Here is a 15,686-nt window from a genome sequence, read left to right on the forward strand (position 1 = left end):
GTGAGTGGTAGAATTGAATGTGAGTTGATGGGAAGGTGGACAGATTAAGAAAATCAGATAAATGTAGGATGAGTGTCAGTGTGTGGTTGATGGTTGGCATGGACTTGATGGGCCGAAGGGCCTGTTTCTGTGCTGTTCGTCTCTGCGATTCCACTTCTAGAGCACTTGACATCTCTGAAGGCTATAAAGGTTTGTTGCTGTTTGCAGTCTCTCCCCTTCTCGTGAGGAATGCATTGGAAAGGTTGGAAGTAGGAGACTGTGACTCTATGACGGAGCCCAGTAGAGCCTCGCCGTGCCAAAGCAAGGTTCCCTCAGACCCGGCAGTGGACATCTGCAGCTCTCCCCACAAAGCCATTGCTGCTTTGAAATCTCCGAAGCTATTGCGTCGGATTTCTGTCCGGCAGGCGGACAGGAAGGAAAGGCGGGTAAATGGAGCAGAATTGACCTCCATCTGTGTGAAAAGCCTCCTGCTGCTTCGGTCTTCCATCGCAGTGGCAACGATAAGACTGTAGCTGCTCTACTGGGTACGGGCTTCACACTTCAGTCCAGCCAACTCTCCCTTTGCCCTGGACCAGTGGCTCGCAACTTTACCTTCATGGGTCACCGTTGCAGCGCGCAGTGAGTCATCTGTCCCCCCCACCTCACCGATACACACCCGATTCCCAGGCATCACCTGGGCAAAACAGTGCGCTGGAGACATTGGACTGAGACCCACTGCTTTACACTGCGGTCAAGGTCTAGCAGTAATCTCTAGTTATGTATCTCAGTGGACATGGGGGGGGGGGGTCCCATCTCCACTTGGCGCTGCCGAAAATCTTTGAGCTGAAACGTAAACTCAGTTTCTCTCTTCACAGTTGCTGCTTGGCCTACTGGATGTTTCCAGCATTTTCTGTTTTTATTTCAGATTTCCAGCATCTGTAGATTTAAAAAAATATTCTCCTCTCCATTTCTCCTGCTTCCAGTCTTCGTGGAAATGTTTACTCATCTGCAGGTCTTTTCCATTACTCATTCTCATTAAAGCTAGAATTTGGACCAAACTCTGGACAATCGGGTAAATGAGATTAATGTGAGTGGGTGCAGTTCAGCATGGACCGAAGTGGCCTGTTACTGTGCTTTACAACCATGGCTTTGCTATACCATTTAAAAGGAATGAGTGGAGATTTAAGTAATTTGAGTACTGTTCTGAAGAGACCACGAGATGTCTGAACCAAAGCAGCTTAAGATCAGTGCTGAACTTAGTCTCCAGAATCCTCATCGCAGCAGTGAATGAGTTTTGGAAATTATCTCGCGTCAAACCTCATGACATGAAAGTTGAGCTTTATCAGTGGCCAATACACTCCAATTATAGCACAGTTGCCCAGTTGTTCATGATGAAGGGATTATTGTTAAGAGCTTTTAGTTTTCTGTATTTTTCAGATGGTCTTTAATGTGAATGTGCACAGAAACACTTCAAAGCCACTGTCTAAAAGCTTTAAGCCAATAACTGGATATTGATGTCACTGTGTTACAAACTGTAATGAAGTACTGATGGAATTAGCTTAGCTGAGTACATCAGACTTTTCAACTTCAGAGGTTGTTTAGATGTCGATTAATTGAATTATCTTATTTTTTTAAACATTATGCATGTGATTCATTCCTGTTTATCTGTCTGCTTGCAGTGGTGAATAACGGCATGTTTATGCATGCAGTGGTGTGTGTGCACGTGTACTGGACTCCCTGATGGAGAAATAAATGTGGTCATTTAGTAAACAGTTGGATGCCACAGTAGACAGAATGCAGAGGCTTCTTTCTGGAAGGGCAAAACTGGTTAAACAATCTTTCTCAACCTAATTATCCACTGATGTTCAGCCAGATGTGGAGTGAGGAAAGTGGATGGTGTGGAAAAAGCTTTCTTCTTTCCTAACGCTACTCCAGTTCTGACTTGATGTTCAGGATAGGTCACCAGAAGCTTCTGAACATAGACCACTACTGATGGTTTGTTCTTTTTCTTTCTCTCTCTCTCTTTCTATCTCACTTTCTCTTTTTCTCTCTTTCTTTCTTCCCCCCGCCCCAAAACCCCAACCAGGGCTATTGGAGGGAGGACCAATGGATGCAATGCTGAGCACATGGTCCACTCACTCCAAATGAATCCAGCCATCAATCTCAGGAGAAACCTCAGCCTTCTCCACCACAAGCAATGTTCAAAGGAACGTTTATTATCAGAGTACATACATGTCACCACATACAACCCTGAGATTCTTTTTCTGTGGGTAGTAACTGCTCTTAAACCTGGTGGTGCAAGTCCTGAGGCACATGCCTTCTACCTGATGGCAGCAACGAGAAGAGAGCATGGCCTGGGTGGTGAGGATCTTTGATGATAGATGCTGCTTTTCTATGGCAACATTTCAAGTAGATGTGCTTAATAATTGGGAGGGTCTTACCCATGGTGTACTGGGTCGAAACCACTTCCTTTTGTAGGATTTTCTGCTCAAAGGCATTGGTGTTCCCATACCAGGCCATAATGGAGCCAGTCAGCACACTTTCTACCATGCATCTATAGATGTTTGCCAAGGTTTTTGATGACATGCTGAATCTCTACAGACTTCTGAGGAAGTAGAGGCGCTGTTGTGTTTTATTTGCAATTATGTTTATATATCATGAATCTAAGGCTACATCCACACTACGCTGGATAAATCCGTAACCGAAGCTTTTTCTCTTCGTTTTTACCCTCCGTCCACACTAAAACAGCGTTTTCGTCCCCCACCTATCATTTTTACTCGAAACCGGTGTTTTCAAAATTATCCGGTCTAGTGTGGATGTAGCCTAAGACATGTCTCTGACCCTCTTCACCTCTGATCCCCTGATGATTATTGGCTCATGGACCTCTGGTTTCCCTCTCCTGAAGTTCACAATTAGTTCCTTGGTCTCATTGACATTGAGTGAGAGGTTGTTGTTATGACACCACTCAGTCAGATTTTCAATCTCCCTCCTGTCACCACCTTTGATACATCCCACAACAGTGGTGTCATCAGCAAACTTGTATATGGTGTTGGAGTTGTACTTAGCCACGCTGTCACAGGTGTAAAGCAAGTAGAGCCGGGGCTAAGCACACATCCCTGTGGTGCTCCTGTGCTGATGGAGATTGTGGAGGAGATGTTTTTGCCAATCCAAACTCACTGGGATCTACAAGTGAGGATCCAATTGCACAAGAGGGTATTGAGGATCAGGTCTTGGAGTTTACTGATTAGTTTTGAGGCGCCGATGGTATTAAATGCTGAGCTGTACTTGATAAAGAGCATCCTGATGTTTGCACCTTTGCTGTCCAGATGTTCCTGGGTTGTGTGAAGAGCCAATGACATCTGCTGTAGATCTTTTGCTTCGGTAGGTGAATGGGAGCGGATCCAAGTGGCCACTCAGGTAGGAGCTGATATGCTTCAACACCAGTCTCTCAACGTACTTCTTCCCTGTGGATGTAAGTGCCACTGGGGACAGTCAATGAAACAAGTTACTACACTCCTCTCGGGTACCAGTATGATTGAAGATTGCTTGAAGCATGCGGGTACCACACAATGCCGGAGAGAGAGGCTGAAGATATCCGTGAATACACCAGCCAGTTGGTCAGCTCAGGTCTTCAGTACTCAGCCAGATACTCCATCTGGACTGGATGCTTTCCTTGGATTCACTCTCCTGAAAGCAGCCTGCATGTCAGCTTCAGACGCTGAGTACAAGAGATCATTGGGAAACATGGGGGTATGCGATGGCTCCTCCCTGTCCTGGTGGTCAAAGCGAGCAGAGAAGGCATTGAGCTCATCTGGAAGTGAAGCTCTGCTCTCCCCTATGTCACAACATTTAGTGTTGTACAATGTATCTGAACAGGCATGGGCCAGGCACGAGTCGTCAATCTTTGTCAGAGATGTTGTGGCCAAAGTTCACCTGACAGGAGGGGATTTCTGCAAGCCAGTTGCAAACAGCTGGGCAGTGAAAAAGGGGAACTTGTCCTGTCCATGGGCACACAGGATGCTCTCTGCAACTTTGACTGGAGCCTTCTTGGAGCTGGAAACCTAATCGGGAAGTCAGGGAGAGGAGAGCATCATGGTGGAACTTTGGAAAACAAACTTGGGGATGATAGTCTGCAGGAGCAGAGGAAGAGAGAAATTCTGCTTGGATGTGATGAAGGCAGCACTGCATAGAGGGAAAGCTGCTGAGGAATGGACTCGAGTGTAAAGGGAGGATGTGTCACCAGTTAATTGGGGAATGGAGCCCTACAATAATTTGCAGTGCATACTTATTAAAATATTTCACTTATGTAATTAATTTAAAATATGACCTAATTAATTGAATTTGGGTGGTGAATGACAGATTTGCAGAACCAGTGTGTGAGTGAGAGAGAGGAAGAGTGAGCTGGTTAGATGAGTGGAACTCTGTATGGTCACTGCGGTTTGAAATTGGGTCTATTTCTTTGGAGATATGTCTTTGTATATGACTTAGGGCAACGCGCTGTGCATTGAACATAATAAAGGAGCAGGGGTAGGCTACCAGGCTTTTCAGGCCTGCCATGCTCTCCCAATCATTATGATCATGGCTGACCTATCCCAGGCCCTCAGCTCGTTCACTACACTGGATCCCTACTGAGCTCAATCACCTCAGCTTTCAAACATTTGCTTGCCACAACCAGCAAGTATTTCTTACGACCGAGCCTCCACACCTCCCTGGGGCAAAGCATATCAGAGATTCACTGCCCTTCCGAAAGAAGGAATTTCTATGTGATTGGTGCAGAAATGACTGGTTTCAGATGGGATGGGAGTGAATGGCATTAGTCTCCATTGTGCAAGGCTCATGTTTAGGAAACTTGCTTGAGGCTCCTGCTAATCTCAGTGCCCAGGAATCGCTGATGTAAAGTATATTGGTGAATGCATTGACAATAGAAGAGAGTGTTTTCTCCTGCCAATAACCATCTACTGCTGCTGTTCACCACAGTGAGTGCTAGCATCCATGGGAGACAGTATTCCAGTAGCTTTATTATTGGGGGGAGGTGTCAGTGTTGAGAAGACCGGTTTGCCTTGGTCTTGATGGTTTGGTAATCTTTGGTTAGTAAATCCAGCTCCTTTTCTCTTTTTTTCTTCTTCTGTAGATGATGACCGCACCGTGTCCCTGCTCCAGTTGATAGGAGACCCTCCTCCTCAGCAGATAGCTGTGGTGTATGATGCTGACCTGAACCCATCCTACAAGTTTGGTCCAGATGTGAACACTGGCCAACAGGCCAAAGCCCACTTCCAAAATCCTTTCTTCCGTGACTTCTCCCTCTTCTTCTCGATAATGCCGACGTCCATGAAGAGTGGTGTCCTCTTTGCCATCACAAACGCCAAGCAGACCATCATCTACATTGGAGTTAAGCTCTCAGCGGTTGAGAATGAACGCCAGAGAATAATTTTCTATTACACGGAGCCGGGTTCGGAGCAGTCCTATGAGGCTGCCTCTTTCTGGGTGCAGCAGCTGACCAACAAGTGGACCAAGTTTTCCATCAGCGTAAAAGATGACATCGTCTCCTTCTACAATGGCTGCGAGCCGCCCGAGAGTCAACGCTTTGAAAGGTCTCCAGATGAAATGGAGCTTGATGACTCCTCCGGCGTTTTTGTCGCCTTGGCTGGTGGTGCAGATCCGGATAAGTTCTTGGTAAGAGCTGTGTGTGCGATGTGCCTGAGGATTTAGAGTGTTTGGCCCACTGCATCTTTGCTGATATTTAAAATGCAAAACAGAAAATACTGGAAATGCTCAGCAGGTCAGGCAGCATCTGTGGAGGGACAGACAATCTCCATTTCAGAGTAAAGTTCCTCCATCTAAATTGGGAAATAAAGTAAACATGGACTATAAGGGGAATTAGGACAGACTTGAATCGTTTCTCTGGATCAGCGGAAGTTGAGGAGAGACGTGATGGAAATTTATAAGATTATGAGAGCAGATTGAAGGTATAAATAGAGTAGACAGAAGGTATTTTTCTCCCTAGAGGGCATGTATTTAAGGTGAGAAGGGGCAAGTTCAAATGAGATGTGTGGGGCAGATTTATTTTTATACAGGATTGTGGGACCCGGAATACACTGCCATTAATGGTAGTGGAAACAAATACAAACAGAAACATTTAAGAGACTGTTCGATTGGCACACGAATGGCCAAAGACCTTGAGTGGGTACAAGGGATGAGATTAGTTCGGTGTTTAATTACGTTTAATTAGTTTGGCATAACACCGTGGGCCGTAGGGACTGTTCTAAACAACTTTTCAGTCAATGAGAAGGTGGCAAAGCAGTATGTAGAATAAAGAATGATGTGGAAGAAAACCAGAACAAACACACAGTCACAGACAGAAGGTGCAAACTCTACGCCATAAGACCATAGAAGCAGAATTAGGCCATTTAGCCCATCAAGTCTACACTGCCATTTCATCATGGCTGATCCAATTTTCCTCTCAGCCCCAGAGAGCAATTGAGACCAGGATTGAACCTGGGGTGCCTGGAGCTGTGAGACAGGAGGCATCTGCTCTAGATGTGCGTCATTGTGCCTCTTCTCCAAATTTGCCATTACCAAGATCCTTCATAACTTTAGAGACCTCTGTTAGAGGTCACCTCTTTCCCAGAGATAAGAGCTCCTTTCATTGTACATCAAAGAATTCAAATAAGACTGCCTTAAATGGATCACAATTAGCTAAGGGCATTCTGTAGGCTGCTGAGTGATTGGACTATGATGTGGTCATGCTTGTCATATTTCATTGGTTCACGGATGAACCAAGTTACAGATGTATTCCTTTGGCATGTAATTGAGACTGTGGCTATATCTACTGTGGGAAAGCTCAAGTTACCCCTGACAGGGGCACCTTTGTCTTCCTCTTGCAGTGTGAAGATAGTGACAAAGAATGTTTGACAGCAATATTTTTCAGAAAAGTGGCTGGTGTTTAAAAAACAATTATTTCTCTGTTTTGGAATGCACACCAATTTATGCAATAGAAATACTTGCATTTAAATAGCAGTCTTTGTGAGTGAAAGACTTCCTAAAGCACTTTGCAATCATTTACGCACTTTTGAAGAGAAGTTACTGTCGTAATTTGGGGAAAGAACTGGTGCAGCGCAAGACCCAAAGGCAGCACGATGATACTTAGAAAAGAATGAGTCTTCCTGGGGTTTGTCGAGAGACATATGTTGGCCAGGATTGGGGAGAACTCCCTTTGCTCATCTACAGATAATCTCAAGACCTGTAACTTGCTATAAAGACAAGCCCACAGCCATAAAGCCAAAGGAATGTACTAACCATGATGGATTATGGGTTCAAGACTCTGCAATGGGACCTGAAGCTATGACTTTCTGTCTTGGAGATGAGGGGTGATACCAGTTGAAGTACAACTGATGCTCTCAATCATCTCAGGGGTTGGGATGATCAGAATTTTTTCCTGTTACTTTACGAAGAAGCAGAGTAGTCACACAAATCCTGGGAGCATATGCAATATATATGGATAAATTAAGTGGAGGAGGAGGCCACACATCCCCTTGTATCTATAACTGTGGGTTCATGTCTATCTCAAGTAAACCTTCAACTCTTATTCAGAATCAGGCATATTATCACTGGCATATGTTGTGAAATACATTCTTTTGTGGCAGGAGTACTGTGCAATGCATAAAAACCACTATAGGTTTTAATAGAAATATATATCTTAACTATATTTATAGTAACTATAGGTCATATTAAGAAATATAGACAACAGCTTTGTTACATTGGGAGTTTGAGGGAATTTGGCTTGTCACCTAAAACACTGAAGAAACTTTGAAGAATGTACCGTGGAGAGCATTCTGACAGGCTGTATCACTGTCTGGTATTTGAGGGGTGGGGGGGGGGGGGTGCTATTGTCCAGGATCAAAACATCAGGGTGCTGAAGCAGGGACCCAATCACAGACCAAGTACTGTGACACTGTGATACTTACTGAGCAGCAAATCCAGAGGGGCAACAAAGTCAGCGTCAAAGTTCAGGCAGAGATCAAAAATTCCAGAGAAATCCAAAAACCAGAATCGGGAAACGGGCAGAGTCAATATTCGGACAGATAGAGTTCAGATATGAATGCTGGAAAGGTTCAGGAAAACTCACTGGCACAATCTGGTAACAAACAGGTGAAAATACACTAAGCAATAAACAGAGAGGCAGATGATAGGTGGAGCACAATGAGACAGAAATGGCAGCAAAACAGGTAATAATGAGAAACAGATGAGAGATGGAGTACTCAGTAATACGGGGGCCGGAGTAGAGCAGGAGCGGGGACAGGAGCACATGGCAATACAAAACCACAGACTGATGGCTAGGGGAAACACACAAAAAGACAGAGTTCAACTGGAGGTACTGACACGAAAGAAGCTAGAGAAGGGTGTAAAATTAGTCAGCTCCATCATGGGTACTAGCCTCCGTAGCATCCAAGACATCTCGGAAAGGCAGTGTTCATTATTAAGGACCCCTATCACCCAGGACATGCTCTCTTCTCATTGTTACCGTCAGGAAGGAGGTACAGAAGCCTGAAGGCACTCACTCAGTGATTCAGGAACAGCTTCTTCTCTCCTGCTATTAAAACTACTATAAGAAATATGTATCTTATAACTATATTACGAAAAGGGCAATGAACCCACAAACACTGCCTCACTTTTTTATTATTTCTGTTTTTGCACTATTTTTAATTTAACTATCTACTACACTTATATATGCTCACTGTAATTGATTTACTTGTTGTTTTTCTGTATAATCATGTATTTCTTTGTGCTGCTGCCACTAAGTTAACAAATTTCACAACATATTAAACCTGAAAAAGTGGTGTAAGAAGAAAGCAAAATAGTGAGATAGTGTTCATTGTCTGTTCAGAAAGCTGATGGCAGAGGAGAAGAAGCTGTTCCTAAAACACTGACTGTATAGCTTAATGCTCTTGTACCTCCTCCCTGATGCTAGTAATGAGAAGAGGAGATGTCCTAGATGGTGTGGTGAATATCTGTGAATTCTAAAGATAGAGATTTATCTCTCTTTTTATCTTAAAATGGATTACCTCTAATTTCTTAAACAATGGGCATTTGTCCTAGATTCTCCCTCTCATCCTTTCCACATCCATCTGGTCCAGACCACTCAGGATATCAGGTGCTTCAATCTCTCTTGAGTAAAAAGAGGGGAGGGTTACAAACCTACCCTGTCTAACCTCTCCTCATAAATTAAATCATCCATTCTTGGTATTGTCTACAAAATTTTCTGTAATCTCTTTCCAACATATTAAAATCCTTCCTTAAACAAGGACACCAAGATTGTACAGAGTGCTCCAAAGTGGTTTCAACAACAGGATACACATGACACAAAGCAGTTTGGTTAGTGGCAGAAATAGGTGCAGGAGGAAAGCATCAAGATAAAGGATGAGGGATTCTCTCCATATGAGCTGGGCAAATTCAGTGAAACTTCGCTAGAATGCACCAAGTGTGCTTGTTATTGAAACCACTGTAAGACAAAGGGAGATAATAAGCGAAATGGGAAATCTAAAGATCTAGAGCATATGTCACACAATTGGACAGAAATTCAGCCCCCAATGATGAGCCCAATTTATACTGAATATCTCTACCCTTGAATCATCCAGTTCCTTTCATATTTATGTTTCCTCTAAAAGCCTGTTAAGTGCACAAAACTGTCAGTTTCCACTATTACCTTGGGTAGCCTCTTCCAGGTTCCAACCAGTCTCGGTGTAAAAAAAAACTGGCTCCTTTATACTCCCCATCCACCCCCAACCACTTAACATTAAATGTATGTCCTCTAATTTTTTAAACTTCAAAGTTAGGGAAAAGGTTTTCACAGTCTATTCGATCTAAGCCATTCATAATGTTAAAAACCTCTATCAGATCTCCCCTTAGCCCCTCACACCCCAGACATAACAACCCAGACTTGTCTGACCTTGCATTATAGCTCAGACCCTCTAATCCAGGCAGCATCCTGGTGTGCACCCTCTCAACAACCTTCCCATAATGGGGCAACCAGAACTGCCCAAAAACTCCCAAATGCAGGCTGGCTATAAAGTTTTATGTTAGCTGTAGCGTGATTTCCCTACTCTTATATTCAGTGCCTATACCATTGAAGGCAAGTTTACCATATGCCTCCTTTACCACCTTATCCATCAGCCTTTATCAGTGAACTATAGATTTGTACCCAAGATCCCTTTGACCCAATTGCTATTGAGGGGTTTATCATTAACTGTATACTTCCTCATATCATTTTACCTCCCAAAATTCAACACCTCAAACTTGCCTGGATTAAATTCTATCTGCCCATGTCTGTAACTGTATCCCACTGTATCCTTTGATAGTCCTTAACACTGTCCACAATTCCACCAGTCTTGTTCTCACCCCCATATGTGCTAATTTAGTTGTATATATTCTCATCCAAATCATTGATATTGTATGCATCAGAAGCACAGAGGTTCCAGCACCAACAGTACAGACTACAGGAGCCTGGTCAGACCCCACTTGGAGTACTGTGCTCAGTTCTGGTCGCCTCACTACAGGAAGGATGTGGAAGCCATAGAAAGGGAGCAGAGGAGATTTACAAGGATGTTGCCTGGATTGGGGCGCATGCCTTATGAGAATAGGTTGAGTGAACTCGGCCTTTTCTCCTTGGAGCGACAGAGGATGAGAGGTGACCTGATAGATGTGTACAAGATGATGAGAGGCATTGATTGTGTGGATAGTCAGAGGCTTTTCCCCAGGGCTGAAATGGTTGCCACAGGAGGACACAGGTTTAAGGTGCTGGGGAGTAGGTACAGAGGAGATGTTGGGGTAAGTTTTTTTATGCAGAGAGTGGTGAGTGTGTGGAATGGGCTGCCGGCAACGGTGGTGGAGGCGGATACGATAGGGTCTTTTAAGAGACTTTTGGATAGGTACATGGAGCTTAGAAAAATAGAGGGCTATGGGTAAGCCTAGTAATTTCTAAGATAGGGGCATGTTCAGCACAACTTTGTGGGCTGAAGGGCCTGTATCGTGCTGTAGGGTTTCTACGTTTCAATGACTTCCAGCCAGATTAACAGCTTTCCACCCCTATTCTCTGTCTTCCATGGGGAATCTATTTCCAAATCCAAACTTGCAATTCACACTGAATCAACCTACCACAAGGGACCTCATCAAATGCCTCACTGAAGTCCATGTTGATAATGTCCACTTCCTTATCCTCATCAAACACCTTTGTCACCCCCTCAAAATATTTAATCAAGATTGTAAGGCTTGACATGCCCCACAAAAAGACATGCTGACTGTCCCTAAGCAGGCCATATCTTTCTAAATTCACATGAATCCGCTCCCTCAGTATCCTCTCAATAGTCTCCTCACCACTGACATGAGGCTCACTGGCAGTCTCCTCACCTACTTCTTTTGGGATTATTGCCATCAGGTCCTGGGAACTCAGAAGATCCAGCACTACCTCGTCCTTAATCTCCAAATGTCCCAGCACTTTAGCAAGCTTCACTCTGCCTTCACTCTCCTCCAAAACCTCCTCCTCACTAAATACCAAGCCTTAGTACTCGTGTTGTACCTCAGCCACTTGCTCTGACTCCAAGCACAAATTCTCTCCTTTATCCTTGAGTTGACCTACCCTCACCTGAGTTATCTTCTTTTTCTTAATGTGAGTATGAAGTGCCTTGGGATTCTCCTTGATCCTCCTCACCGTGGATGCTTTTCTCCCGACCAATCACCTGCTTGAGCACTTCCCTTCTACATTTGCATTCCACAAGGGGCCAGTATGAATTCAGGTTACAAAACCTTACATACAATTCCTTTTTCTACATGACTAAATTTAGGACTTCTTGGGTCTTCCAAGGTTCCCTTACCTTATCATCCTTGTGCTTTTTCCTGGAACATACTCCTGATCAGCTGGTCTTAAACAGTTCCAAATGTCAGAAGCAGATTTGTCCAACTGCAGCTGCTTCTGTCTTATCCTGCCATACTTTGCCTTTTTTCAGCAACTTGGCACTTTCCAGTGGGATCCGATTGTATCCTTACTTATAACTAGCTTGAAACATAATCAGTTGTGATCACTATTCCCAAAAAGATCACCCATTCTCAATTCTAACACCTGGCCTTCTTCACTTCCCAAAACCAGGTCCAGTATGTTCTCTTCTTTAGTTAGCCTCTTCACATCCTGTTTCAAGGACCCCTCTTGAATGCACTGAGATATTGTGTCCAATTCTAAGGATTTTGTGTTAAGGAAGTTCTGATCCACTGTGACAACCCTTTTGTTTCTACACTTTTCCATAATCTCTTTTCATAATTATTCTTTCACTTTCTGATGGCTATTGGGGGGCATATAGTTTAATCCCATAAGACCATTAGACATAGGAGCAGAATTAGGCCATTCAGCCCATCGAGTCTGCTCCGCCTTTCCATCATGGCTGATCTCAGATCCCACTCAACCCCATACACCTGCCTTCTCGCCGTATCCCTTGATGCCCTGACCCATCAGGAAACTATCAACTTCTGCCTTAAGTATATCCATGGACTCAAAAAAAGGCATGCTTAGATTGGGGAGCATGTCTTATGAGAATAGATTGAATGAACTTGGCCTTTTCTCCTTGGAGCGACAGAAGGTGAGAGGTGACCTGATAGAGGTGTAGAAGATTATGAGAGGCAGTGATTGTGTGGATAGTCAGAGGCTTTTTCCCAGGGCTGAAATGGCTAGCACGAGGGGACGTAGTTTTAAGGTGCTTGGAAGTAGGTACAGGGGGGATTTTCACACAGCGAGTGGTGGGCACGTGGAATGCACTGCTGGCGATGGTGGTGGCGACGGATACAATAGGGTCTTAATTATGTGTATTTATTATAATTATAGGTTATAGGAGACTCTTAGATAGGCACATGGTGCTTAGAAAAATAGAGGGCTATGTGGTAGGGTAATTTTAGGCAGTTTCTAGAGTAGATTACGTGGTCCGCACAACATTGTGGGCCGAAGGGCCTGTAATATGCTGTAGGTTACTATGTCTATGTTCTAAATGTATCCATCCTGCACCTTCTGCCCCCCCAAAACTTCAGCCATTGCTGCTCTGTCACCATCCCTGATAGTGTACCCAACCAATCAGCTTTGGCCAGCTCCTCTTTTATGCCTCGTAATTTGCTTTGCTCCCCTATAATACTGACACATCTGTCTTTGTCTTCTCCCTCTCAAAATGCAGGATGAATTCAATCCTATGATGATCACTGTCTCCCAAGTATTCATTTTCCTAAGCTCCCTTATCAAATCTGGTTCATTACACAACATCTAGTTCGGAACTGCCTTTCCCCGAGTGGGCTCAGCCACCAGCTGCTCTCAAAAGCCATCTCAGAGACGTCCTACAAGTTCTTTCTTGAGATCCAGCGCCGACCTGATTTTCCCAATATTGAATGACCTGTGTGTTGAAATCCCCCACAACTGTTGTAGCACTTCCCTTGTCACATGCCTTTTCTATTTCTCATTGAAGTTTATATCCCACGGCCTGACTACTGTTTTGGAGCCTGCATGTAGCTCTCATCGGGGTCTTTCTACCCTTTCAGTTTTTAACTTTATTCACAAGGATTCTACATCTTCTGACCCTATGTCACCTCTTTCTAAGGATTTTATTTCACTTTTTACCAACAGAGCCACCCCACCCCCTTTGCCTACCTGCCTGTACTTTCAAGGTAAGGTGTATCCTTGCATGTTAAGCTCTCAACTCTGATCTTCTTTCAGCCACGTCTCGTGATGCCCACAACGTCAAGCCTGCCGCTGCACTACAAGATCATCTACCTTATTCTGTGTACTGCATGAGTTCAAATGCTACACCTGTATTCACCACCCTTTTCAGTTTTGCCCCCGTGTTATACTTCACTAGACCATTCAGTCCCCCAAGTCTGCTCTGCCGGTCAATGTGGCCGACCTACCTCGACAACACTTGCTGCCTTTGGGACGTGGGAGGAAAGTCACAGGGACAATGAACAAACTCCATACAGACTGAACCCAAGGTCAGGGTCAAAGCTGAGTCTCTGACGCAGTGAGGCAGTAACTTTACCACATCACCCCACCAGCTAAGCCATCTAATCTAGACACCACCCGCTAAAGGGAAAACTGGACAAAACTTTTCCGCAGAAGAAAGAATGACTAATTGTCACTGTTCGAGACCATGCGATCCCAATCCTCAAACGCTAATCCTAAAGGTTCGACTAGATTAGATTTGATTCAATTTTTTGTCATTGTGCCAAGTACAGATACAAAGCCAATGAAATGCAGTTAGCATCTAACCAGAAATGCAAAGAATAGTGTTATTTACAAAATAACTGCGAATAAAAAGTAAGTGCTACAGCACACAAATAGAAAAGTACTGAGACAGTACAATATGGGTGCAATACTGCTTAGCGCTGTGATGTGAGGTTCAGCAGGGTCACAGCCTCAGGGAAGAAGCTCTTCCTGAGCCTGCTGGTGCGGGAGCGGAGGCTCCTGTAGCGCTTACCGGATGGGATTTTTACGGGGATTTGTGGATGTGCCTAAAGCGGTGTTGCACTAATCTCACACCTTTGGCCATTCGGCTGTATCTATTGACCCACACTGGTGTAAATCAGGCTAGGGTAAAGGGTGAGACAGAAACCTCATCCCCAATTCCACCGAGACACTGGAGTCAGACGGGACCTTTTCAAAGAATCCATTATGTCTCATTGAGATCAATGCACAGTGACGTCACCTCTCCAGTTTATCAAGCTTAAGTCTCAAGCATGGAACTATGTTCATTTCAACGCCAATATGACTTCTTGTAGCATAACAGATCGGGTTTCCTCAGGCCCCACTTAACTGGTGCCACTAACTGCCTGTAGTTGAAGAGTGCCTTGAAACATTCAGTAGGTATTACAGTAGCCGACTTTTCCCTGGCCGGTGGAACAGATAATAAAGATTCAATCCTGCTGCACCTCTCTTTATGGAGCTGCCTTGCCTGTGACTTTTGGTGGTGGTCAGCCAACGTATCAAGCGGAGAATCTCCAGCCTCTCAAGGTAGATGGGAGAGGCCGAAGTCCATTTTTGAAGAACTCAGGGCCTGAGGTCCATCACAATCCTTTGCAATGAGGCATGTAAGGGAAGGGGTCAAAGTTCCTGTCAGTGAAATCCACGAATGGTGATTAAAAGCAGCCAAACCCTCGGTGAGGACTCTCGTCCACATTCAATGTAATCATTCTTCCCAGATTACATACGGCAATGTCTTATATTTAAACATAGCCTTTTCTTCAAACTCTTCAAAGGCTCACTTGACACTCAAGGCATCCTTAAACTCTCACTCAAGGGCCTCCTTCAGAGTCTCGCTCAGGACCTCGTTAAACCCTTGCTCAAGGCCTCTGAAAGCCCTAATTCAGGCCCTGATTCATCTCAATTTCCTCTACTCCACCACAGGCCACAATGCCTTCAGTCTGGGAAACTGCACCTTTCTGCAAAGTTCTCTTAAGAGGTTTGGCTTTGGATTCCTTCTGCTGATTTGTCCTGATGTGACCTGGTCCAAAACACTCCCACACAGCACCCTGTATCTTTTCAGTGCATCAAAGGCATTACCAAGTGTATACTCGATGCTGTTGAAGTACTGACTAACATCCCCTTGTATACTGAAATGCCTAATCTGGATTTCCATATGTCATAGGAGCAGAATTAGGCCATTTGGTCCATCGAGTCTGCTCTGCCATTC

The 15,686-nt window shown here is 44.4% G+C and overlaps 1 protein-coding gene across 5 annotated transcripts in view; it reads left to right on the forward strand.

The window, feature by feature from the left end:
- Positions 1-15,686, forward strand: part of col18a1a (collagen type XVIII alpha 1 chain a) — a 268,123-nt gene that overhangs the window by 154,328 nt on the left and 98,109 nt on the right. For all 5 annotated transcript variants that reach the window (XM_073046613.1, XM_073046610.1, XM_073046611.1 and 2 more), the window contains one exon: positions 5,111-5,652. In XM_073046613.1, the coding sequence (XP_072902714.1) occupies positions 5,111-5,652 (542 nt within the window). The remainder of the gene's footprint in view (positions 1-5,110; positions 5,653-15,686) is intronic.

The sequence above is a fragment of the Hemitrygon akajei genome, chromosome 5 (genome assembly GCF_048418815.1).
Source record: "Hemitrygon akajei chromosome 5, sHemAka1.3, whole genome shotgun sequence".
NCBI lineage: Eukaryota > Metazoa > Chordata > Chondrichthyes > Myliobatiformes > Dasyatidae > Hemitrygon > Hemitrygon akajei.